Below are 27,778 nucleotides of genomic sequence, written 5' to 3'. Positions count from 1 at the left end.
GCAAACTGGAGTGGGTCAGAATGCACACCAACATCGACCTGCAGCTGGGCCATGACGAGCCTCTCAAAGCTCTGATGATGGAGAACTTCCAGAGGGAGGGGATGGAATGTTCAGCCAAGGAGCGGTTGAACAGTGTGCAGAGGACATCGGCCAACTGACCACTGCAGGTTTTAAGGAGGCGCCCGCCGATCTGATCTGGTCCAGGGGCCTTGTCCGGTTTTACCTGCCTAAGGGTGCGCTCCACATCACCAGGCAGTAGCTGCAGGTCAGGAGTAGTCTTGGCCATGGAGGAAAGCTGTGCAAAGAGCTCCTCCCTCTCCTGTGTGTATAGCCCCCCTGATCAAATCTACAGTAGAAGTCGTTAAGGTCCTCAACCATATGCATACATACTTCTACCGGAAGTCTTGATAATGAGGAGGATGTGGGGAGACCAGCCAGAGTTTTAACCCCCCGCCAGGCATCCTTGGCTTTGCCCCTTTGAAAGAGCCTCTCCATCTTATCCTTGTATATTCTTTGGGCAGATTTAATTTCTTTATTAAGTCTTTTTTGAATGATTTTGCCTTCAACCAGATTTCCAGAATTAAATGCTATTTTCTTTTCATTCAGTGTCATTTTAAGTGCTTTAGTTATCCAAGGCTTGTTGTTAGAGAATATTTTCACAGTTTTAGTAGGGATCAGCATGTTTTCACAAAAACTGATGTATGATGTCACCACATCAGTGGCCTCCTCTAAACTGTTGCCCTCCAAAAGCACATCCCATAGTGTGCAGTCAAAACAGCCCTAAAGTTTTTCCTGCACCTCACAATCCCACTGTTTGACCTGTTTCTGAGCCCTCTCCTTTATTCCTGCTTCACACATGATTGCTAACACACTAGAGGATGACATTTTTCGGGAATTCCCGTGGGTCACGTGATTCCTGCGGGATTCCAGCGGGATGGGAGTCAAAATTTTATCAATCCCGTGATTAGGATGGGACGGGAATAAAAATGAACTGGAGCGGGCAGGAGCAGGAATGCCAAAAATAGATGATGATTTTCATCTATTTAAAACAACCAAAACACGTTCACACCGGCACGATCAGACGCTACAAATTTGCAACGGACGCGCCTCCTTCACCCGGTGTGTCGCTCTGCTTTTGCTGCGAAAATTTGCCCCGGTGCGTCATCAAATAGGAGGAGCTTCCATTCCGCTCGCGGGCTCCGGTTGTCAGTCAAGTTAACATGACGGACCTTGATCATATGGAGCGAGTTGTTGTGGAAAGCTCCCAATACAGAGAGTATCATTATTTGCTGCAGGAGTTGTGTCTGGATGACGGCTGCTTTCAGCGGTCCTTCCGCCTCTGCAGGACCCAGTTTGAGGACCTCCTGTCCCGTTCACGCGCATATGTAAACAATAAAAAAAAAAAAGAAACTCTGCTGCCCGCTGTGGTACTGCAGCTGGCTCTTCCCCCCAAAACTCTGTCATAATTGTGTTTAGAAACCAGTCACCATTTGTTTTATTATACATCTGTGTAGTTAATTAATAAAACATTCTCCACAGAGGATTCGCTCGCGTGCGCACGTAGTAAAAAAAAAAAAAAAAAAACTCCGCTGCTTGCTGCAGCTCGCTCTTTCCCAAAAAACTCTGCCATAATTGTGTTTAGAAACCAGTCACCATTTGTTTTATTATACATCTGTGTAGTTAATAAGTAAAATAATCTCCATGGACAATTCCCTCGCGCGCGCACGTAAAATAAAAAGAGAAAGAAACTCCGCTGCTTGCTGAGGGGCTGCTGCTCGCTCCAAAAACTCTGTCATAATTGTGAAATAAAGGACAAAAGAGACATAAGTCCTGCTCACAGGCTGCTACCAGATACAGGACATGTTCACATCTTCAGTCAAACTCCAGACATCTCCACGTCACTACATATTCAGTCCCTGATTGATCATCATGGCGCGAGACATACGGGAGTGGGATGGGAGTAGGACTGATTTTGAGTGGGAGCGGGATGGGATTGGGAGTCATCTTTACAGGAGTGGGACGGGATGGGATTTATTTTTTTACTCAAGTCCAGGATTGGGACAGGATGGGATTTTCTGGGAGCGGGATGAGACGGGAATGAAAATCCACTCCCGTGTCATGCTCTATAACACACCCATGAGCCCAACATACACAACTGTGATAGATTTAATCTTGAACTTGGAGCGCTGGAAATGGAATAACCACAGAACCGATTCTGGACTTGAGGAGATGAAAGCAGAAGCCACCATCACATTTGATTCAGTGGGGAGAGTGTGGAGGCAGTTCAGAGCTTCTGATTCCTGTTGCAGACCACCGACACATCAGTGATGGTTAAAAAGGCCTTCAAATGCCCCATTTCCTGAGGAGCCTGAAAAAAGTTGAACTCCCCCAACAGCTGATTCAAATTCTATAAGTGTGCCATAGATTTAGCAAGCACATACAACAGCACAGTACAGTACTCTGGCTGCACCTTTGAGAACAGAAAGGCCCTCCAGCACATCCAGCACACAAGCTTCCAATATTAGAAAGCTAACAAACCCATGCAGCCACAAAGACAAGAATATCAGAGACTCAACCCACCCTGGTCACAGATTATTTAACCCAATACTGTCTGGAAACCACTACAGAGGCCTGTATGGCTGCACGGCCTGCCTGAAGAGCAGCTTTTACCCAACAGCCGTGACACTGCTGAACAGACAGGGCTGAACTCAGTACACCTCCACATGTTCACACTCACACAGGCTGCTCTATATTTCTGTAATACAGCTCAGACTCTGACTGTTTCTGTGTTCCTCTGTATTCATTCTAGGGCTGCAGCTATCGATTATTTTAGCAATTGAGTATTCTATTGATTAATCGAGTAATCGGATAAAAAAAACTTCTGTGTTTTTAAAGAACATCAATAGTCTAGGGCTCTCGCTAAGCAATGGCACAATGTCATTGCGCCACCAAGCAGATTGTCAAATTTAGTGTATCCCTTTCTGTTTTCCTGAATAATTATTTATTTTTTCACATCTTTACAAGTTTTGGATCTTTCTCGGTGTCAGGAGCTCAGCACTCTCCTGACACCAGACCGTAAGCGCAGGCGGTTGGTGTAATACTCAGTCAGTCAGACTGCACATGAATGTGAGTACAGCCTGTAGAAAAACTGGGCTCTGGGAGGGGTGCGACAATTTACCCAAACTGACTCTATATAACTAAATGAAGTACTTTTATTTATTTTCGGGAATGCGCTCCGTTCTGAAAACAGTACATGAAGCGCTCTCTCTCCCTCCCTCCCTCCCTCTGTCTCTTTAGAATGCTGAAAAAATAAACAAGAGATGTTTAAGTACGTTTGTGAGTACTGGTATTTTTTTTGGGGGGGGGGGGGGGAATACAACGGACTCTGACCTTTAAGATCCTTTAAGTGCCTCCCGCTGTATGTCTGCAAAGGCGAGTGCCGTTTTCTTTTCATGTACCGTTTTGAGAACGGAGTGCATTGCTGAAAATAAATAAAAGTACTTCATTTAGCCATATTTGGAGGCAGTTTCGCTTTAAATGTGCACTAAGTCTATTTCAGATGATAAGCGTGGACCTCTTTCTCTTAAAAGGCTTTATTTTACTCTTTTGTGTCGTGTTGGAAAGCTGTAGCTTTTGGTGCTACAGATTAGCTCTTATACAGCATATGCGCATGCTCTAGTCTTCTTTTGTTTTTTTTTTCTGGAGACATTACAGTGCCACACACAGGCCTGGCATATGTACTACAACGTTAAACGGAGGTTCGAGGCACAGAATTTGCCTTGAACATTTTTTGTAATTGAATTACTCAACTAATTGTTTCAGCCCTAATTAATTCCTTCCTCAGTACTTATTCTTGTTACTGTGACTGCTCTATATCTACAGTGTCTATCTCCCCTCACTCCCTCAGTGCAATAACATGAGGGAACATTCCCATATTATACCAGACTATCAACCCTTTCAAGACACAGGATACAAAATTTAATGGTGCAAAATTTGCTGCCAACTTTGACCCAAACTAACAACAACAGTATGTCAACTTCTAGTCTTGCTTGGCATAAGTGGGATGGCTGTTTAGAAGTGCTAGGCACCCGTCCCCCACCCCAGCACCTCTGTGAGTTTTCAATGGAATAAGTTAATCTGCTGCTATTTTAATTGTGATTTTTAAGATGTGATAAATGTTTTCATGCTACCTAAACTAACCTAAACCAACTACCCAAATGCGCTTAATGCCTCGTTCTGAGGATGACATGACATTAAAAAAAGATGATAAAACTTTTTTTTACCTGTCAACCTGGTTGTGTTTTCTGTATAAATAAATGTTATCCATTCTTTTGATCAGACTGCAAGTCAGGGGCAAATCCACAACAACCCTCGATTAAAGGTCCACTTTTGAAGACATTTTTTCATACTATTACTACTTATGATAATATTTCAACAACTAAAATGTTTAGAAAGAATTTAAATGTTAGAAAGATGTTAGAAAGACTTTAATATCTACATTTATAAACAATGTTGTTTAGAAAGTCAATTTTACCATTACAGTGCTGTCAGCATTTAAATATGAGGTCAAGAAAGATGTCTTTATTTTATTTTTTATTAAACAAGTATTTATGTTCACTGAAGTCAAGAAAGGGTGACTATAAAGTGAGTATTGTCAAAACGGGTTATCATTTTCATGTTGAGGTGGCAGGGGGTTGCTGTCAGCAACTGCTGAAAGTAACTAATAAAGTAACTAGTACTCTAACTTAGTTACTTTTAAAATTCAGTAATCAGTAAATTAATTAAGTTACTTTTTCAAGGAGTAATCAGTAATTGGATAACGTTTTCAAAGTAACTGTGGCAACATTGGCCAGATTCATACACTTTATTCCACTGTGTATATATTTTACCTCCGTGGCTGGGCAGCGCCACTGAGGTAAAAAAATAAAAAGGCTCATTTATTGTTTTCATTCGTTTATCCCATATTTTTAAGGCCTTGTCCACACAAAAACAGAATGGAATGTTCCCTATCCTGATCTTTTCTTTATCATTTTCAAAAAGTGATCCATAAACACCTCTGTCCTCACAGATCCAGTGAAACCACTTGATAAATGTAGTAGTACATATGCCAGGCCTGTATGTGGTGCTGTAACACTTCCACAAAAAAATGGAAAAGACGACGTGGAGCTAATCAATGTAGCAGCAGAAGCTAAAACTTTACAAAAGAGCACACAAAGTAAATAAAGTCTTTGAATCTGACCTGTTGCGTGGATTCCTCTTCACAGCCGCAAACTGTAATACACACGACGCCCTTGTTTTGGAAGGCAACATCTGAAAATGTGTTAATTTCTTATCGTGGAAATTACTCATGCGTAAACTCCGGGCTTTTAAAGAGCTCAACTTTTCATGTCTGTGTCACATAAAGAACTACCTGAGGAATAGCAGTGGGGACGGCCAAACCAGTGACCTGGCACTCCTGGCTATTAACCCTCAGAGAACCCGGACCCTGGACAGCGACCAAATCATTCAGGCTTTTGCTCTCAACCACAACAATAGGCACATTGTGCTGTTATACAAGGTCTGTTAGAAAAATATCCGATCTTTTTATTTTTTGCAAAAACCTGATGGATTTGAATCACGTGTGCTTGCATGAGCAAACCTTGAACATTCATGCGCATGCGTGAGTTTTTTCACGCCTGTCGATTGCGTCATTTGCTTGTAAGCAGCCTTTGTGTGAGGATGGGTGTAGTCTCTCGTCGTTTTTTCTTTGCAAGAAAATGGCGGAACGACTGGAGCCGCACGACTGCATCAAATTTTGCTAGAAACTGGGCGACAGCCAGGAGGAAACCATTTGGATTATTCAGACGGCTTTCGGTGACGATGCTATGGGCATCACACAGATTAAGGAGCGGTACAACCGGTTTAAAGACGGCCGCACAATGGTGGAGAGTGAGCCACGCTCCGGTCGACCATCAACATGCTGAAATGACCAGATCATTCCAAAGTGAACGCTGTGGTGATGCGGGACCGTCGTGTGACTATCAGAAAATTGCGGAAGAGGTGGACATCAGCACTTTTTCGGCACATTCCACTGTGACAGAAGATTTTGCCATGAAAAGAGTTGCAGCGAAATTCATCGGCACAAAGCTGATGGCGCAGCAAAAGCGCCACTGTGTTGAAGCCTCACAGGACATGTTGTGACATGCCCAGCTCGTCCACAATTTCTCAGATAGTCACACGACTGAAAAGCCACCGAAAGACGCCTGAATCTTCCAAATGGTGGACGAGGTGAACATGTTACAACATGTCCTGTGAGGTTTCAACACAGTGGCGCTTTTGCTGCGCCATCAGCTTCGTGCTAAAGCCATCGGCATGAATTTCGCTGCAACTCTTTTCATGGCAAAATCTTCTGTCACAGTGGAATGTGCCAAAAAAGTGCTGATGTCCACCTCTTCCGCAATTTTCGGATAGTCACATGATGGTCCCGCATCACCACAGCGTTCACTTTGGAAATGATCTGGTCATTTCAGCATGTTGATGCCAATCAGAGCGCGGCACGCTCTCCAGCGTTGTGTGGCCGTCTTTAAACCAGTTGTACCACTCCTTAATCTGTGTGATGCCCAGAGGATCGTCACCGAAAGCCGTGTGAATAATCTGAATGGTTTCCACCTGGCTTTCGCCCAGTTTCTGGCAAAATATGAAGCAGTCGCGCTGCTCCAGTCATTCCGCCATTTTCCATGCAAAGAAAAAACGACGAGAGACTACACATGTCCTCACACAAAGGCTGCTTACAAGCAAATGACGCAACCGACAGGCGTGAAAAAAAATCACGCATGCGCACGAAGGTTCAAGGTTGGCTCATGCAAGCACACGTGATCCAAATCCATCAGGTTTTTGAAAAAAATAAAAAGGTTGGATACTTTTTTAACAGACCTTGTATAGTGATGTTATGCTCGAAGCAGAGTATTGATCTTTCAAAGCAGAAGTGTCGCTGCAAGATGTTTCAATGCCACGCTTCACCCCGTGAAAAACCACGTGAATCCCCAAATGAAGCTTCATTACGTCACACGCGCATCACCGACGTGTCACACCGATTTGAATTCAGGGCGGGAGTTATCAAACTCTAGCAGTGCTTATGAACAGGCACAATCCCTCTATACTTTGAGAGTTTGGGCGTGTGTTATTACTATAGTTTCATCAATTGACAACCAGAGAGAAAGATTTAGGTTAGATTAGCACTAGATTAGTTAAACCATCATACATTTAAACACTCACATTGGCACATAGACATTCACACATGATACATATTGACTTACACACATACATACTTATACATATTAAGTACACATACAGAGAAAGATTAATAGGTTAGTTGGTGGATAAGTGTAAAGTGAGTGTGAGAACATCAGAAAGTGTTTGTGTGATAGTCTGTGTAGTGAGTGAAAGTGTTAGGAATTGAGAGATAGGGAGGATGGAGGCTAACTGAAATGAGCTTGTTTTTAAATAAAAAGCTTTGACGTGCCGGAATCCCCATTATTTTGTACAATTGTCATAACAGTCCCTAGTTGCACAAGCATTTCCCAATTTCTATCTATTACATACAGTATTTTATGATGGAACAACCACATTATAACAAATATATATTAACATCTTTAAACAAAAATATAGTAAAAAAAATTCAAGATGCATAAAGAACCTTTATTATTAAACATACATAATAGTGCCTTACTGTTTAATGACATCTTGCCTTTTATTGTTCCATAAAAGTACTATGTTGAAGATTGGCCAGCAGACACCACCATATTTAATTTTATCACTGTCTGAAACACTCAACCACTTCAACACAATTGCTTTACATTGATTCAGTGGTTCAAAAAGCTTTTGTTTCTTCATCACTACTGTTACAAAGACATCAATGGTAAGTGAAACCTTTTTCCCCTTAGGCTACATGAGTATGACTGGGGATATTTCTGTTGAACAGTAGCCTAGGTTTGTGTGTGGTTTTATTCATTCTGCATGTTGTCAGTGACTGTTGCAGTTGGGGAACACGGCTATGTGTGCATGCACGTGAACATGCCGGTGGTATAGTACATGAGCACATGAGCCCTTATCATGGTGCCCTCACAAAAACGCCAAGCTCCCCCCAAAGCACCTGCATAAAAAAACGTCTGGAGCCGCCATTGCCTCGGAGTAATTCTATTCCCCATGTTATGGTATTTTGCATCCATATAGCACTACTTACTTATTGTGTGTGTACACACACACACACACACACACTTATATGCACTGTACTTTTACTTTAATCATTTTTAATAGCTCGTTTTTGTAGTAATTTATTGTCTTGTTTAAATAAAAGACTTACCTTATTGATCTTGTGTCCACATACGGGGCCAAACGTCTTTCCTCCTCAAAACCAAACTGCGGTTCAAACTCAGGGATTTGGAGGTTAAATTGTGTGCACATACTTCCATTTTTGGCCGCCTCCGGCAGTTACCGTAAATACGGGCGAAGAGGCGCAAGAAAAAACGTAAACGTCTTGACGGGGATTTTGCTTTTGACATCGATGGTTCGATCGATGGACCGCAGTCACCCAGTAAAGTTAAATGGTTCCGCACACGACGAATGGGTTCTGAATGCAAAGCCACAACAATTATTACACATGCTCCTCCCACATAGCCCGTTATCTCAGCAGACTGATGGGTGGAATTTTATGTGGTCAGTAAGATCCATAAAGATACATAAAATCTACTGCCAAGAATAACATAAGAAACCTTCCAACAAAGGGCGCTAATTTAGATTGTGGTCCGAGAATACGTATTTTAACTCTGCCCCCGGTCCGCGTGGGTACCACGCGCAGCCAAGTCTGGCACGAGATGCCGCGGGTGTCAGCAAGCTCGCGGATCCCGGAAGTATGAAATTCAAGAGAGACTAAAATTACATCTCTACGATAACAAAACTCAGTAATTGTAAACAAACAAACAAACAAAAAAGAAAGAAAGGAATGAAAAAAGATGCAGATACAAATCAAGCGACCATCCTTCAGGTAAGAAAACAGTTTATGTTAACATACTGAAGACAAACGGCAAAGAATTTTTACAATTTTAAAACAGACGTAAATGCGGCTGCAAACCCACCTAGGAGTTGTTGTGAACGCGTGAATCCATGACTGTTGATGGTGTGGGGGAGTTTCCGTCCACGCACCCACAGTTTGTAGTCCGGGAGTGTCTATGTCCGCTTCCTTCACACAGTCACGGACAGCATGAATCACACGGAAAAACAAAACACACGAATTCGAGGTTCAACTGTTGCACGGAGGTGCGTCCACTACCGTGCGTGCGTGTCAGGCCGCACCGTTCCATGCACGAGAGGAAGTTGGAGGGGAGGGAATAAAATCCACTAACGACTTACCCGCAGAACACTCCAGAAACGAAAGAGTGGAAACACATCTTCACAACAACGTTACAGTGGTTTCCAGCTTCTGGGCGCGTTTGACAAGCGTGCTGACAAATGGGCCTTCGTGCCTATGAAAAATGGAATAAGAAGTATTTCAACTATACATGAAATAAAAACTGCCGAGGCTAACACAAGAAAGCTTAAAACATATTTGCACTGAAGACTTCTAAATGTAAAACGAACGACGTCTGCCGATCCAGCTCCAGATTACCTCCAAAATTCAGTGGATTCTTCCATGTCCTATAAGTGGTGCAAATTTCGTGGGAATCCATGAAGTAGTTTTGACATAATCTTTAATAAAGTGAAATCCTGTGCCAGAATCTGGATCCGGATCACCTCCAAAATTCAACTGAGTCTTCCATGGCCTAATATGTACATGTGGTGCAAATTTGGTGAGAATCCATGAAGTAGTTTTGAGTAATCCTTCAAAGCCTATAACAAAAGTGAAATTTGATCCAGAATCCAGATCTGGATTTTTTTTTTTTTTTTTTTGCAAATTATGGAGGTTAACACACTTTTAAAAGACAGCGGCCCCCCTACTAGCACATATGTTTACATTATATGTACCTTAATCTGTTTCACCGGAAGTCTGGAATTCCAGCACCACAGTGCGCACAGCAGAAAGTGCTTCCAGAATATTTGATCTAAGTTAAACATCCTTTTTTTACCCGAGGCCAACATATGGCCATCAGGTGTTATGAAGACCTGGTGTCCGTCCATCTGTCTGTGTTCAGCATAAGTCCAGTTCTATTACTGCCACAGTCTTCAAATTCACAGGGAACATTCTTGGGACACAAACCTTGGACAAGTTCAAAGATGGCTAACCTTGACATATTTTAAGAGGTATTTTAAGAGGTTAAAATGTCAAATTCTGTTCGAATCTGTTCTGCTTTGTTTTTGAGTGGCAGGGGATGACAGTCAATCAGAGTAGAGCTGCACTGTGATGTCAGTGGCTGGTCTCTTAAAAACCGCTTTGCTTTGTGTGTATATGCATGTCTCTCATGTAAAAGCTAGCGAGAAATAAACACTTCTAAAACTGAAAAGCCATTTTTGGAACCTAATAACACCTCTGAACTTATTTCACGGATGTTAGCATGGTGACATCACAGGCTGGTAGGTAGCTGCAAAACTCTGTTTCATTTGTGCGTCACTAATATATGACAGGTCTCTGTCATATATTATGTTTATTAATGAAATGCTTAATTTAATGTTTTCTTTATTTAGGATCACTATGAGAAGAACATACAGTGGTCAAGAGTTACATAAATTTTTACATCTGATCCATGTTTTTCCCCCCAGCTTTCTTATTTACAATATCAATACACATTGTATTATAACAAACTTAAACAGAACATGGGGTGTTCTCTTATCTAAATACCAAGAGAAACAAAATACCTTATTCCTTTTTTTTTACTGCAGGATTCAGCAGCTGTTTAGCATCTCCTTGGAACAGGCTGCCGTTCCTACCTGCCTCAAGTCTGACACAGTCATCCCTGCCGTAAAACAGACAGCAGTCAGGTCCCTGAATGACTGACTATTGCCCAGTGGTCCTGACCCCCTGTTAAACGTCTTTCCAACACCCCCATTGTTATGAAGCACCTAGCCCAAGCACACATCAAAAACAATATCTCCCCCACCCCTTCCTGGACAATATTTAAGACACCTTGATCAGTATGTCTGGTATTTCTACTGTGCATTTGTATTTATATTTGCTAACTTGTTTTTCTTTTTTACTTTCACATTTGATACTCTGTGCTTCTTACCCTGTGTGCTGATATACAATGCTGCTGGGACCTCAATTTCCTTGAGGGAGTCTTCCCAAGGAATCAGTAAAGTTCTATCTAATCTACTCTAATCTAACCTTGACACTTGCACGAATTTGATCCCCGCACTGCCGCGCAATTCGTCATGCCAGTGCGACCCGCTTTGTCCTGCTGGACACTGCACTTTGTCCCATTTGTTGCCATGTTATATAAAATAATCATTTCGTAGCTAATGATGCATTTTCTCTCAGAACTTGGCTGATGAAACCATTCTCTCATTGCTCCCAGAATCATAGACAAATTATCTACAGCTGCAGGTTGTCTCATGCGATTCGTGCAGTGGAAATCGCATTTAGAATAGTCTCAAAGGTAATTATTGATAATATAGATATTGTAATGGATTGGTAAAACAGTTGCATTTTCATTCCTTCTTATGAGTTAGATAATGTATCTGTAAAATTATGTTTGTTGTGGATGTAACATCTCATCATAATCACTCAGATGCACTGCAATGAGATCCATTGACTCGCAGTGGCATGCAGTGTTTTCAAATAGGTTGGGCAATGTTCACGACTAGTTCACAAAATGAATGCATGCCAAAAGTTTTGAATATTTCAAAATTTTCATAAGATTGCGTGCCAGTACAGGAATCAAATTTGTGCAAGTGTCAAGGCAACTTTACAGGTCAAACAGTTCAACTGAGCATGCCATTTCACTGGCCTTTCATACTGCCCTGTCACATCTGGAACAATGGGGCACTGAACGAAATGTTTTTCAAATTTGCTTCACTGTAGCAGTTACCATGATAGAGTGATAACAGACACTGGCTGTTACCACTGCATGCCTTCATTGGCACTGAGCTTATTCAGTAGAGCGAGACTGACACGCACTGTTGGTGATCTGTGTGATTAACATCTGGGTGGTTGCCATGCCATATACTGGCTAATAGGAACATGCTATCAAACCTAGTCATTGCAAAAAATTATTACTTATTGTTTAGACCAGGGGTTTTCAAAGTGTGGGAGAGTGAGCCCCCCCAGAAAACAAATGAATAGCTGTGCCGCCCCCCCCCCAACACAATTTCAACATCTTCGTGTGTTTCTTTTTGTTCGTTTACACATCATAAACACGTTTTAAAAGTGTTTGTGCATTTTTAAGGAACCGTCGATGCATTTGCACATTTTACAGCCTTTGTAAACATTTTAAACATGTTTTTAAAGAACTTTCTATTCTTCTATTTTTACCTTTTTCATATTTTCAACATTGTTTTAAAAAAAAAACATTTCTGTGTGTTTTTAATTGTCTTTGGCATAACTAACATATTTTAACATAATAATAACTCAACTTCAGGGATGGGTATTGATAATATTTTATCAATATCGATGCCATTATCGATTCCGCTTATCAATCCAGTTCTTTATCGATTCACTTATCGATACCTCTTGTGAATCTTCTGTGTATTAAAAGTAGGCTTTACAGGTTTTCTATGTCAGTAACATTTTATTGAGTCTTAAATAAATATGAAATTGGTTACCGGATCCTTGATCTCTGGACATAAATAAAAATAAAATCTGTAGTTTTTCTCAAAAGCATTTCCTTTCAGACATTAATGTCACGAATGTCACTCCATACCTCTGAGCTGGTCTCTTGCAGCTGGCTGCGCTGCACTTCAAGAACACAGGATGTCTCATTTTGGGAGGAGAACAACATTTTAGTCTGTTGTAGTTTGTTGTCTGTGTTGCAGCGTTTGGAAAGAGGTGTTATTTGATTTAAAATGGTGATTCGCTTTGAAATGATTAATTCCGGCCGCACTCCAACTTGACACTGCAGAGAGCATCACAGTGTTTGGAATGGTACGAACGGAATGGAGGACTATTGTCATTTCTTGCCTGCAACAAGACAAGAGTCCCAGTTCGTGACTTTAATCCACACAAAAGTGATTTACGTTTGACATTTTTAAAAGGCTTTGAGAGTGGGTCGGAGCACTGCTTCATTGCTTCAAGAACAGCCGTTACAAAAGCGGTTGATTACAGACCCGCTACAGGGTCTGTAATCAACGTAAAGAAAAACACGGTCAAAAACAACGGCTGCTCTGAATGACTGATAAGGGACTCGTTAAGTAAAAAGGCTATTGATGATGGTGGATCGAATAATTTCTTAATGATTCTCAATACCTAGCCCTTGCACCCCCTGAAGAACTCTGATGCCCCCCATGTGGGGCGCGCAACACAGTTTGAAAACCACTGGTTTAGATCGAAAAAGACAGGCTGACAGGTCTCTAGATAATACATAGATCTGCATGCATACTAGTAAGTCCCTTTGGCTGCTGTTTTCACTCAAGGTCACTACAGCAGATCCAAAGAGGATCTGCATGTTGATTTGGCACAAGTTTCATGCTGGATGCCCTTCCTGACACAACTCCATTTTACATGGAGAAATGTGGCAGTGGTGGAGTTTGATCCGGGAACCTTCCTCTCTGAAACCAATCGCACTAATCACTTGGCCACCACCCCTGCATCTATGAGAGCAAAAAAAATAAAGAGGGTGTAAAATAGCATTAACGGGGCACAGGCAATGAACAACGTGGCCAGAGTTACTAGCAAGGTGCAGCACCCTGCTTTGGATTACAACCCTGAATACTATCCCTCATATCAAGCTGGCCGTATAATTTAACTTCATACTCGACATATACATTTGTATAACTGTATTCTGCAATTTCTTACAAACAGACCATAGACCATGGACAAGCGCTCCACTTTCATAACTTTTCACAACACTGGAACACCACAGGACTGCGTGCTGAGCCCCCTCCTTTACTGTCTTTTCACACAACTGCAAACCCATCCATGATGCCAACATTGTCACATTTGCAGAGGACATAACTGTGATAGGTTTCTCATTTTCTTACTGCGTATATCTCACTGTCAGAATAATTTTATTCCCTGCATTGTGGGATTTTTGCATCTGTGCACCATCTTATTGTGTTTCAATCAATCAATCAATTTTTTTATATAGCGCCAAATCACAACAAACAGTTGCCCCAAGGCGCTTTATATTGTAAGGCAAGGCCATACAATAATTATGTAAAACCCCAACGGTCAAAACGACCCCCTGTGAGCAAGCACTTGGCTACAGTGGGAAGGAAAAACTCCCTTTTAACAGGAAGAAACCTCCAGCAGAACCAGGCTCAGGGAGGGGCAGTCTTCTGCTGGGACTGGTTGGAGCTGAGGGAGAGAACCAGGAAAAAGACATGCTGTGGAGGGGAGCAGAGATCGATCACTAATGATTAAATGCAGAGTGGTGCATACAGAGCAAAAAGAGAAAGAAACAGTGCATCGTGGGAACCCCCCAGCAGTCTACGTCTATAGCAGCATAACTAAGGGATGGTTCAGGGTCACCTGATCCAGCCCTAACTATAAGCTTTAGCAAAAAGGAAAGTTTTAAGCCTAATCTTAAAAGTAGAGAGGGTGTCTGTCTCCCTGATCTGAATTGGGAGCTGGTTCCACAGGAGAGGAGCCTGAAAGCTGAAGGCTCTGCCTCCCATTCTACTCTTACAAACCCTAGGAACTACAAGTAAGCCTGCAGTCTGAGAGCGAAGCGCTCTATTGGGGTGATATGGTACTACGAGGTCCCTAAGATAAGATGGGACCTGATTATTCAAAACCTTATAAGTAAGAAGAAGAATTTTAAATTCTATTCAAGAATTAACAGGAAGCCAATGAAGACAGGCCAATATGGGTGAGATATGCTCTCTCCTTCTAGTCCCCGTCAGTACTCTAGCTGCAGCATTTTGAATTAACTGAAGGCTTTTTAGGGAACTTTTAGGACAACCTGATAATAATGAATTACAATAGTCCAGCCTAGAGGAAATAAATGCATGAATTAGTTTTTCAGCATCACTCTGAGACAAGACCTTTCTGATTTTAGAGATATTGCGTAAATGCAAAAAAGCAGTCCTACATATTTGTTTAATATGCGCTTTGAATGACATATCCTGATCAAAAATGACTCCAAGATTTCTCACAGTATTACTAGAGGTCAGGGTAATGCCATCCAGAGTAAGGATCTGGTTAGACACCATGTTTCTAAGATTTGTGGGGCCAAGTACAATAACTTCAGTTTTATCTGAGTTTAAAAGCAGGAAATTAGAGGTCATCCATGTCTTTATGTCTGTAAGACAATCCTGCAGTTTAGCTAATTGGTGTGTGTCCTCTGGCTTCATGGATAGATAAAGCTGGGTATCATCTGCGTAACAATGAAAATTTAAGCAATACCGTCTAATAATACTGCCTAAGGGAAGCATGTATAAAGTGAATAAAATTGGTCCTAGCACAGAACCTTGTGGAACTCCATAATTAACTTTAGTCTGTGAAGAAGATTCCCCATTTACATGAACAAATTGTAATCTATTAGACAAATATGATTCAAACCACCGCAGCGCAGTGCCTTTAATACCTATGGCATACTCTAATCTCTGTAATAAAATTTTATGGTCAACAGTATCAAAAGCAGCACTGAGGTCTAACAGAACAAGCACAGAGATGAGTCCACTGCCGAGGCCATAAGAAGATCATTTGTAACCTTCACTAATGCTGTTTCTGTACTATGATGAATTCTAAAACCTGACTGAAACTCTTCAAATAGACCATTCCTCTGCAGATGATCAGTTAGCTGTTTTACAACTACCCTTTCAAGAATTTTTGAGAGAAAAGGAAGGTTGGAGATTGGCCTATAATTAGCTAAGATAGCTGGGTCAAGTGATGGCTTTTTAAGTAATGGTTTAATTACTGACACCTTAAACGCCTGTGGTACATAGCCAACTAATAAAGATAGATTGATCATATTTAAGATCGAAGCATTAAATAATGGTAGGGCTTCCTTGAGCAGCCTGGTAGGAATGGGGTCTAATAAACATGTTGATGGTTTGGATGAAGTAACTAATGAAAATAACTCAGACAGAACAATCGGAGAGAAAGAGTCTAACCAAATACCGGCATCACTGAAAGCAGCCAAAGATAACGATACGTATGAGTAATTTTTTTTGTGTGTTTGTGTATATATACATTTTATTCTACTTTTTTTGCACTCTAGTTTTATTGCTACACTTATACTTTTTTGTAGTCTAATTGTTACTGTGCATCTGCTGGTTTGCTCAAAGCATCATCTCACTGTACTTGTACACTGTACAGTCACAATCAAAGCATTACGTAAACTATTGTCAGTTTCTGGCAGCCTTCAGCAGCTGTACCGTAAATGTAGGTGTAGACGCGCAAGGAAAAGTAAACGACAACAGGCTTGACAGGGATTTTGCCATCAAAGGTTCGATTGACGCAGCCACACACATAGAGACAGCCAGTTAAATCATCCTGCACTTGAGTGAGTTACGAATGTAGAACCAGAACAATGGCATATGCCCAGTTTCAGTCCATATATTTATATTTATTGTGTACCAACAAATTAGGGGAGTGGTCTTGGCACAAATACAAGTTTTGGATAAATGTAATTTTTTTTGCTGTTTTCACTGTAACTTTTCCCAATTTAGTACCACCATCCCAGTCTCCCAGGGCAACAACATACTTGATTTACAAAAGCAGTAAACATAATTTCTTTCATTAATAAAACCATTCACTGTGAGGATCACAAACGGATAGGATCCATAAGCAATTAAGGTACATTTTGATGCCAGTCAGAGGGCCCTGGGAGTTGGGTAAATCCTAGATATACTAAATCTTCATATGTAAAAACACCTAATAACAAACTACCCACACATAGGTAAGGGGTATGGAGCTCAGAAACAAAACATTAGGAGGCCATCTGTGGAGTTAGACAGTTCTGACACATTTCATAAAAGTTGGGACTCTTGAAAGCTGTTTCTTGCTGCAGTCCAATTTGAAAGCGTACCCAAGACAAACTCATTTAGGATATCCAGTGCAAATTTGGTGCATGTGTCAAGGTTTGAAGAAAGGGGCGTCTAATTTCTTTGCAGTGAGTTCTAGTGGTCATCATTGATGTGTTTTGCCTCTGACTGAGCAGTACTTTTTTAGACCGAGTGATGGGATTGGTTGTCCAGTCTAACAATTTAGGTACCTTTGTTGACGAGGCAATATTTGCTGACCTTGACTTAGTAGTAGATGCGTCACACTGGACAGCGGCATTTGGAGATGCTGATACCTTTGCAAGAAAACAAAAGTCCAAGACTTGAGGAACCCGATGCTTACTGTCGTACTTTAAGGTGCTGAGACTTTCATACTAAACAGTGACCAAAAATTATGATGGAGTTTCTTGGGTATCATTTAAATGACTTTGTGTCAAACAAAAGGTTACTTCGGGAAACTCAGATGAGGCATCCTACTTGAATTATGAGGGAACGTCAGCTGTGACATTTTGGCCATGTGATGCATTTCGCTGGGCATGATCCAGCAAACAGGTTCCTTGGTATTGAGGACCCCAGTCACTGGAAAAAGGCAAGGAGAAGCTGACTTACTGCTTCACTACTTTCAGGAGGTGGGGATGGTCCAGTTGTCTGCCCAGACAGTTGCCGATCAGTACCCAGGGATATTCTGTAGTGTGGCTTATACAGCAAACCACAGCACCTGCACATGCTCCTAGACCTGACCTGACATATCCACTTTCTAAGAACCACTATGGCTGTATATTAAAAACTCTTTGACCAATGAGATCAATTATACCATTATTTATTATATAAAAAAGTTTTGACACTTAAGTTACAGTATATATGTGTATCATGCTGTGACATAAAAGGCGAATGTGACAAAATGGAAAATTGGACTCGGATGGTTTAACAAAATTAAGGCTTAAATGCTTATACTGTATAAATTTATTATGTCAAATTGTCAAAGATGATGTAACTACACAATGTATCTGAACCTGTAAAAGAAGAATCTTAACATTCATGTTTTCCAGGACAGTAGCAAATTGGCATGTGTGGCAGCAATGAAGCAGTTATGATATTAAAGTCGAGTTTATGTGTTTTTATTTTGTATACCCAGTTTAATGCTGAGCAAACAGTACAGCAAGTGTGTCATTTCATATACTAGTAAGACAATAACCATAAATACTGTTGTGAATTTATCAAGAAAAATAGTCTATAAATGATTCCTTTTAAAGGAGCTATGACAAGGAGAAAAACATTTTATTCCCCAGTGTCAACATGGTAGCACTTACAGGAAAGCAAATGCCCTTGATAAAAAAAAAACAAAAAAAAAAAAAACACACAAAAAGCAAACAACAGCAGCAAAAAAAATAATCTTAGTGTAAATTGTTTAGTATACCGCCTGCACCTTGCATGACTTTAGTTGTTGGGCTTTTTATAGGGCACTGCTTCTTTTAGAGGCCCTACATACTTTAAAAAACATTGTAATTTCATTACATTTATAGACTCATCATTCTGGACTGTGTGAAAGAGCCAAGAACGTGAAAATAAAAACTAATAGAGTAAAGCATCTAACTTTTATAATGTGTGCATTATGGCAACATTGCTAACACTGACATAAAACATAACACAATGTACATGACTACACATGATATAAGCATTCACGTTTTTGTTCGGGGAAGGAAGACTTTGTAATGCAATTTGTAAAGACTTCAGTATAGAAAGTAAAGGACCATATAAAAACACAAAGTTATGCACTGTAACAAAAACAAAATTATTACAAAGAATTTCCATGGAGCTGCCTGGATTTTATTTTATTTTATTTTTTATTGAATTTATTTTGGTGGAGTCACACGAATAAAAATTTTAGGCCTGTCACTTCCAGGCCAGAAAGTGCTGAAAAATCATCTTTGGATGTCCCCGATAACACCTCCTGGTCAACAAAATGAAGCAAAGCACTCGTTATTAAAACAGTACCTCTTCACGCACTGCAACACTACTGTGGCACATTGTTGGCCTCATACAAGAGTTCAGGCTGTGCACAGAGGAGTGCTGTTATCACAGGGAACTCCTCTGATATGAGGTGATTAAACACTGTGGAACTCAGATAAGGGAAATGCGTATAGGGATGGCAGGAGACTCTGTCCTGTGCTGAGGAGAGTGATGGGCCATCACATGTTCCACTACTGTGTGTTTAGGCATGTGCTTCATGAGGTACGTTTCCTGGAACAAAAGAGAGTTTCTGATGTCACATGTGAAAGTTTAACTGCACTGAGCAAAAACCTATGGATCCACATCACAAGGAGGCCTTGGTCAGATGTTCAACTCACCGAAGTGTAGGCCCTGCCGCACATACTGCAGCAGTAGGCCTTGGCATTTTTGATGGCATGTGCAGATAGGTGGATCTGCAGTGAGGCAGAATCTGAATAGGCACGGAAACAGTTGGAACATTTGAATGGCTTGTCTTTGTTGTGCTGCCTCTGGTGAGACTACAGTAAAGAGGAAAAAAAAACATACAAAGTGAGTCACCACAGGAGGTATTAAAGCGTGGATTGTTACATATCTGATAAATCCATGCAGTGGAAGCTGGAGGCATTTCAGTGTTTACCTGCAGATTAGATAGCTGAGTAAAAGCTTTCTCACATCCAGGATGTGCACATTTGTACGGCCGATCACCTGTGTGAATTCTGAAAGGAAAAAGATAAAGAAAAGCTGCAGAGAACTGAGCTTTTTGTTGATAATTTATTTTGTTTTCTTTCTTTCCTACAATTGTGGGTTCCAGGCATCAGACACTCATTGACTGCAAAGGATTCACAGCAAATTATTAAAAAAAACTACAGATTAAATATTTTGTTTGTCCAACTGTTTTTAAGACCCTAAAACTGGGGATCAAGCTATAAATATCTATACTTTCTCTGCCTTTTCTTCTGCCTTTTTTATATAAACATCCTCAAATAAAGGCTGCAGTTCTTATCTTAAAATATGTCTTGGTTATATCAGATTTTGCCAACATTATGAAATTGGTATCATTGTCCAATCACTTACGGAGCCAACTGTACTGCACATAAAAAAAAAAAATCTAACAAACAACTACTGTACTTGTAGCTCATGTGTAAAAAAAAAAATGTGTAGCTCGTAAATAAGCAGGACTGCAGTCTGTTTACATGCTGGGTGGGATCTGTTCTAATCAGTCTCCAACAGTCCCGGGGGATGGGGAGAGGTGGAGTGATGACAAAGGCTTCCGCTCTGGGGTAGAAACTGTAGCCCCTTACAGCTGATTCGTGGTAGGAACAAGCTGCCATTCTCATTAAAATGGATGAATGCAGAACAAGGGATAATGGTGTAATTAGCATAAAACTGGCATATCTACACCCTCATACATGTTATTCAAAAAATGAACTTAATTCTTTCACCCCACTCCTTTCACAATACATTCTTTGTCCCACAAAGCACAAACACATGTAGGTATATCCACAAACCAGACATTACTAGTCATGTACAATATACATGTTCAAGGGTCTTGGCCCCACTGGCGTGCATAAAATCTATGAGTTAACATATATTTTAAAATATCGTCATACTGCAAACACTGACATGTTTTTGTTTTGCTGGACTTCCATAAGGTACAGTACTCATCCAGCACAAACTGACAAAGAATTGATTTCAATTTTGTCAATTTCAATTTATTTATGCAGCGCCAATTCACAAGTCACCCCAAGTTGCTACACAAATAAGGTCTAATCTTAAGAATCTTACCCGCAAAGAAGAACCAAACATCTCTTGTCTACAGTATACTAAAAGTATTCATGTCTCTGACAAGTATCTTATATGTATGTACGTCATATTAAACAACAAAGCTGTCCACGTCATGCCTCCGACTCAGGGATGTGGGCACACACACAAGGTGGGAGGTGTTAGGAGACCATGACAGTTCTTTTGTAATTTGGGTGTCTTTGGAATGTCCAATGCATCATCATGCACATGTGCATTATATACAGATCATGTGGCACAAGGTTGAGCAGTTTCAGCTGCAGTCTTGTTTAGACACACTTCAGAACTGAGGAACAGTTGTCTTTCGGTTGTCCGCAACAAGCTGCTCTGTGGTGGTATCACCCACAAACCTGACTGTGGTGTTAGTGGGGTGAATGTGAAGCACTTGTTTAAAAATGCTGTGAGTTCATCCATCCATCCATCCATCCATCCATCCATCCATTTTCAATACCAGCTTACTCCAATTAAGGGTCATGGGGTGCTGCTAGTTCAGCTGTGTATTTGTAACAGATTTTATGAAAATTATCTGGAATACATATTGTTACATTCAGAGGTGGATTAGCATAAAGGAGTGGAGTCAGGAAATACATTTTGAAAAATACAATCTTCTGCTGCTTATCCGGGTCGTAATGGCAGCAGACCAAGCAGATCCTCTCATATGTCCCTAACCTTATCCAATAGTCCAAACAAGATGTGAATATACCTGTCACTAGTGGCAAAAGCTTATTTCTGTGTTTTATTTTCCTCTGTGGGAGGTCCCTGAAATTACAAACTGAAAGTCGACAAAAAATTATCAATGGAAAGAAGGTTTTTAAGCCATGATGTAAAAATGCTGACTCAGCAAATTTCCATACAGTCAAAAGCAACCATGTGTTGAAGTATATGTCATACTTCTAGAATTAGGCACACTCTTGGAAAAGTCATTAACAGGAAAAACCTCAGCACATGACATAGAAGGCAACAAGGACTGCTCATAAACTAGAGGATGTGAAAGATTCCTTTAAAGATAACTGAACAGTATTACTCTGGATGCAACACATGAAAATGATCAACATCCTAAGAGCTGTCATTAAAGCTGAAAGAACTGGGTACTGGGTACTACATCTTAAAAGTCTGTATGACTTTTCACCGCCCTTACTACTACTACAATATCCACTTTTTATTTGACATCTGCTGCAGGTGTCCCAGGTTCTGGGGTAGGCAGCAGGCAGCTATGTCAGACACCAGCTCTCCAGGCATCTCTGTCCAGCGGGTCAGTACTGGCCAGGTTGCAGTCTTTTATGTCAGTCCTCACACAATCGGCCCATGTCTTCCGATGTCTGCCACGCCTTTGGCGACCCGGAGTCTCCATATCCATGACAGAGTTGATGCACAATGACGCCCGTTTCACATGCCCATAGCATGTGAAACGGGCGTCATCGTACGTGGCGCTGCAGAAACCTCCTCGACCCCCAGCTTTGCATGGAGTGCAGAAGAGGAGACATCATCCTGTGGTTTTACGCCGCAGATCCATCGTATCATGGATCTGTCATTGCGGCAGAGCTGCTGAAGGTTGGTGCCCAGGTTTCGCTACCATGCAGCAAAGCAGAGCGAACACAGGTTGAGAATATCTTCCCTCGGGTCTTTAGCGAGATATGTTTGGATGTAAGAATAGGGAGGAGTTTCTTGAACTTTCCCCATGCTGTAGTGCATCTGGCAATGATGGCGAGCTTGCAACCTCCTCCGGCACATAGCATATCACCGAGATAGCAGAAGCTGGGTTCCACATCGAGCATGGTCCCATCCACATCGACCTGGGTAACTGGTCTCCCATCAGTTGGGCGAGCTTCACCACAACATCTCAGACACACATAGTCAGGGTTGGCGACTAGTCTGCCAGCGATGCCAGTGCACCTCTTGTGCACTCATAGCTTGCACCGTGAGCAAACAATGGAGTTTTCACCTACGCCACTGCGGCAGATGGTGCAGGGAAACTTGCCTGAGTATTTGAGGACTTCCAGTCCAAGGCCAGAGACCACAATCTTAGTCTTCTTCATACTGACTCTGAGACCCTTGCGTTCCATGTTCTCCTTCCAGGCTTTCAGCTTGGCAATACACTCACCAGGGAGTCTGCAATGAGGACCAGGTCATTGGCATAGAGGAGTTCCCAAGGCACGCCAGTGCTGAACTTGCGCGACAGCGCTTCCAGCACTGTGATGAATAGCAGTTGGCTGAGGACAGAGCCTTGGTGAACTCCAACCCCCACTCCAGACTCTTCATTGTACTGGCCGTTGACTCGTATTTGACTTCTGGCATTGGCGTACATGCCCTGTATGACTCGTACCACCCACTCTTCAACACGCAAACTCCTCAAGGCCCCCAGTGGAGGAAAAAAAAATAAAAAAATCAATGGATCCACTTCAGTTTGCTTACCAACCTAGCATCGGAGTGGACAATGCTGCCATCTACCTCCAACATACACCTTTCTCTCACCTGGAAAAACCTGGGAGCACTGTCAGAATTTTGTTTATTGATTTCTCCAGTGCATTCGATACCATACAACCGGTGCTTCTGAGGGGCAAACTGGAGATCAATCAATCAATCAATCAATCAACTTTTTTCTTATATAGCGCAAAATCACAACAAACAGTTGCCCCAAGGCGCTCCATATTGCAAGGCAAGGCCAGGCAAGGCAAGGCCATACATCACAGGTGTGGATCCTCGCCTCTCATCCTGGATCTAGGACTACCTCACAGAACGACCACAGTATGTGAGGGCTAGGGACTGTGTCTCTGACATGTTCATCTGCAGCAAGGGGGCCCTGCAAGGAACCATCTTGGCTCCCTTTCTCGAATAATTTTAAAGCCATTTGCAATAATACTACACATTCTGTGCAATAATACTTGTACACTCGTATACATCACTTGCTCATTCGTGCAATATTACAAAACATTATTTCTGCTTGTATATAGTGTAATCTATTCTACTGTATATGTTGTTATTCTACACAGAACTTGACTTCTGTATTTTGGTAATTATTTTTCTTCTACTTAATTTCTGCAATACTTGCACTATTGTTCTGTGACTGTCCCTGTGCTGCTGTAACATCGTAAATTTTCCCATCGTGGGACTATTAAAGGATTATCTTATTTTATCTTATGACATACTGCCTTATTTGACAGCTTGTGGACAAAATGTGTACACAAAGTCAGTCTACATATATTTGATTTGAATCAGAATCATAATCAGAAGAAGTTTATTGCCACTGCCAATGAACAGGATTCACAGACTAGGAATTTGCTTCGATATAATGGTGCAACATTAAACAGAGAGCAATATAAAATGCTAAGATAAAATATACAATATGTGCCAAAATAAGACAAAATATAAGATAAAAAATGACATATGAAAGGCTGTGTGCAACAGAAAAACAGAAAGAAAGAGGAACAGAAAAAAAACAGTGCAGTGGGAGGAGTGCAATTAAAACCAAAGTACACTGTCTAAAGTGACCCGTGATAATATGATAAAGTGACAGAGTTAAGGTTAAGGTGACTGAGTTATGAGGAGTTCATGAGTCTAACGGCAGAGGGGAAGAAACTGTTCTTATGGCGGGAGGTTCTGGTCCGGATGGACCGTAGCCTCCTGCCAGAGGGAAGTGGTTTGAATAGACTGTGTGCAGGGTGAGAAGGGTCAGCTGTGATCCGACCTGCTCGGCCCAGAGTCCTGGAGACGTGCAGGTCATGGAGAGATGGAAGGCTACAGCCGTTCACCTTCTCAGCAGAGGCCACAATGCGCTGCAGTCTGTGTCTGTCCCTGGCTGTGGCCCCGGCACACCGTGATGGAGGAGCAGAGGATGGACTCGATGATGGCCATGTAGAACTGCACCATCAGCTGGACAGGCAGCTTGGCCTTCTTCAGCTGCCACAGGAAGTACATCCTCTGCTGGGCCTTCTTGATGAGGGAGCTGATGGTTGACTCCCACTTGAGGTCCTGGGTGATGGTGGTGCCAAGGAAGCGGTGACAGTCCACAATGGTGATGGGGCTGTTGGTGAGGGCGAGGGAGGGCAGGGGGGCTGTGGCTTTCCTGAAGTCCACGATCATCTCCACTGTTTTCTGGGCGTTGAGGTCCAAATTGTTGCTGCTGCACCAGGTCACCAGCCGGTCCACCTCCCTCCTGTAGGCAGACTCGTCCCCTTCCGAAATTAGTCCGATGAGGATGGTGTCGTCTGCAAACTTGATGAGCTTTACTGAGTCGTGGCTGGAGGTGCAGCAGTTAGTGTACAGGGAGAAGAGCAGAGGGGCAAGGACACAGCCCTGTGGAGATCCTGTGCTGAGAGCCCGAGTGTTCGAGACATTCTTTCCCAGCCTCACATGCTGACTCCGGTCCGTCAGGAAGTCTGTGATCCACCTGCAGGTGGAGGCGGGCACGTGGAGCGGAGAAAGCTTGTCCTGGAGCAAAGCCGGAAGGATGGTGTTGAATGCAGAGCTGAAGTCCACAAACAGGATCCTAGCGTAGGTTCCTGGGGAGTCCAGGTGCTGCAGGATGGAGTGCAGGGCCAGGTTTATGGCGTCGTCTACAGACCTGTTGGCTCTGTAGGCAAACTGCAGGGGGTCCAGGAGGGGGTCGGTGATGGACTTCAGGTGGGATAAAACCAGGCGTTCGAAGGTCTTCATGACTACAGACATGAGAGCCACAGGCCTGTAGTCATTAAGTCCAGTGATGTGTGGTTTCTTGGGGACTGGAACTATAATGGAGGACTTGAAGCAGACTGGAACATGGCATGACTCCAGGGAGGTGTTGAAGATCCCCGTGAAGACTGGGGCCAGCTCATCAGCACAGTGTCTCAGGGTGGCAGGAGAGACACAGTCTGGGCCCGGGGCCTTACGTGGATTCAGCCTTTTGAAATGGCTTCTCACGTCCTCCTCTTGGACGGAGAGGGCAACGGGGGGAGAGGGGAGGGCAGCGGTGAGAGGGGGGAGGTGCAGGGTGTTTGAATATCCAGTTGTGTGGGGGGTGGGGAGGTGTGAGTCCTTGTCTTCAAAGCGTGAATAGAAGACGTTCAGGTTGTTGGCCAGCTTCAGGTCGTCAATAGAACGAGGTGCTTTGGGCTTGTAGTTGGTGATCTCTTTCAACCCCCTCCACACAGAGGCTGAGTCGTTGGCAGAGAACCTTTGCTGCAAAAAAACTTCTTAAATCATCCTAAAGTCAGTTTTAAGCAGAAACTAAGCCTTTTTAAGGAGAAACGAGGCAATATTCCATGATGCTTTGAAATGATGGACGCCCACTGAACGCATCACTAGCAGCTTGTGTAGTCATGTTGCTCTGATCGATTACCCTGTCTTTTACGATGAAATAATGTTGAATTTATGTGGAAATGATTGTTGAACAAAAGCTTCAGAAAGCTGTCGCTGAGACAGATGATGACTGCAGTGCAGTTTTAAGCAGAAATGTGATAATCCGTGAACCTTGGCTGATGACACATGCATATTGAAGGCAGGGGGGACAGATTTTTAGGGGGGGGATCATTCGACCTGTGACACCGGAACTCTGCTAAAATTGACCTCTCGCGTGAGTCACGGACCGCAAGATGGTGCGAGATTCAGAACTGCGAAACATTGAATGAGGCAGTTTACATCTGTGCAATACATAAGCGGTGATCAATGACTAGATTTGTCTCATGACAGGAATGTCAAGGACACTAAGGATACAATAGCCATCACTGATTTCCTTCAGGTGAGAAATCCATTCAGTGATCACAAGGACATGTATAATGCCGCGTTCACACCGGGCGTGACGCAGGCGACAGCGGCGACAGGTTACCATGTAATCTTTATGGAAGGACGCATTGTAGTGCCAAGCCACACAACACGATGGACGCGAATGAAGCGATTTTGAGCGTTTGGTGCGTATGTGATGCGATATCGCTTCGCATCGCCCTCCTCCCCCAGTTGAATAATCTGAACTTTTTCATCTTGTCGCGCCGCGATGACCAATCAGGGACTGGATATGTAGTGACGTGGAGATGTCTGGAGTTTATACTTGATGTGGACATGTCCTGTCTCTGGCAGCCAGCCTGTGAGCTGGACGGGAGAGCGAGCAGCACCGCAGCAGCAGCTAGTTTTTTTCATGTGCGCACGTGAACGAATCGTCTGTGAAGATCATTTTATTAACTGCACAGATGCATACTAAAACAAATGGTGACTGGTTTATAACACAATGATGACAGAGTTTGACGGGAGAGCGAGCAGCACCGCAGCAGCCGCTAGGTTTTTTTTCCACGTGCGTGTGCGAACGAATCGTCCGTGAAGATCATTTTATTAACTACACAGATGTATGATAAAACAAATGGTGACTGGTTTATAACACAATGATGACAGAGTTTGAGGGGAGAGAGAGTGAGGAACCACAGGGGCAGCCAGTTTTTTTTTCTTTGTTCATATGTGCGCGTGCGAACGGGACAGGAGGTCCTCAAACTGGGTCCTGGAGAGGCAGAAGTACTGCTGAAAGTGGTCGTCATCCAGACACAGCTCCTGCAGCAAATGATGAAACTCCCCGAATTGGGAACATCTCATGAGGATGTTGCGAACCCAGCGACGGCGCCGCTGGTGACGTTTGTCAGCTTTCCACAACAAATACAGCACAGCAAGTCGCTCCGCGTGACCAAGGTCCGCTGTGTTGACTCGACGGCGAGCGGAATGGAAGCTCCTCCTATTTGATGACGCAGGCAAATTTTCGCAGCGAAAGTTTCCGCCCAAGCAGAGCGACACACCGGGCGATGGTGGCGCGTCCATCGCCAGGCGAAGGAAGCAAATTTGTGGCGTCCCGTCGCGTGAGGTGTGAACGCGGCATAATATTGACACTGGTGTCATGGCTCCGGTGACAGTGAATGTTGATACAACAGAAAAAGTTGGCAACACCATTCTGCAATCCATGGAAGGG

At 42.6% G+C, this 27,778-nt stretch overlaps 2 protein-coding genes across 4 annotated transcripts in view; both read right to left on the bottom strand.

The window, feature by feature from the left end:
- LOC117506695 (alpha-1,3-galactosyltransferase 2-like) overlaps positions 1-9,296 on the bottom strand; it is a 39,261-nt gene extending 29,965 nt beyond the window's left edge. Inside the window, exon 1 of one of the 2 annotated variants that reach the window (XM_034166248.1) lies at positions 9,114-9,296. The gene's annotated coding sequence lies outside the window, so the exon portion shown is untranslated. Of the gene's footprint in view, positions 1-8,341; positions 8,374-9,113 lie in introns of those variants that run through there. The other variant, XM_034166249.1, reaches the window with a different exon arrangement.
- A 9,295-nt stretch (positions 9,297-18,591) lies between these two features.
- The window catches only part of znf362a (zinc finger protein 362a), a 56,307-nt gene continuing 47,120 nt past the window's right edge, over positions 18,592-27,778 (bottom strand). For both annotated transcript variants that reach the window (XM_034166246.1, XM_034166247.1), the window contains exons 7-9: positions 19,697-19,775; positions 19,419-19,577; positions 18,592-19,311 (exon numbers count right to left, since the gene is read on the bottom strand). In XM_034166246.1, coding sequence (XP_034022137.1) covers positions 19,192-19,311; positions 19,419-19,577; positions 19,697-19,775 — 358 coding nt within the window. In that variant the 3' untranslated portion in view covers positions 18,592-19,191. The remainder of the gene's footprint in view (positions 19,312-19,418; positions 19,578-19,696; positions 19,776-27,778) is intronic.

The sequence above is a fragment of the Thalassophryne amazonica genome, chromosome 3 (genome assembly GCF_902500255.1).
Source record: "Thalassophryne amazonica chromosome 3, fThaAma1.1, whole genome shotgun sequence".
In the NCBI taxonomy this organism is placed as follows: domain Eukaryota; kingdom Metazoa; phylum Chordata; class Actinopteri; order Batrachoidiformes; family Batrachoididae; genus Thalassophryne; species Thalassophryne amazonica.
The sequence above is the reverse complement of the archived record's forward strand: the minus strand, read 5'-3'. Positions and strand labels throughout refer to the sequence as shown.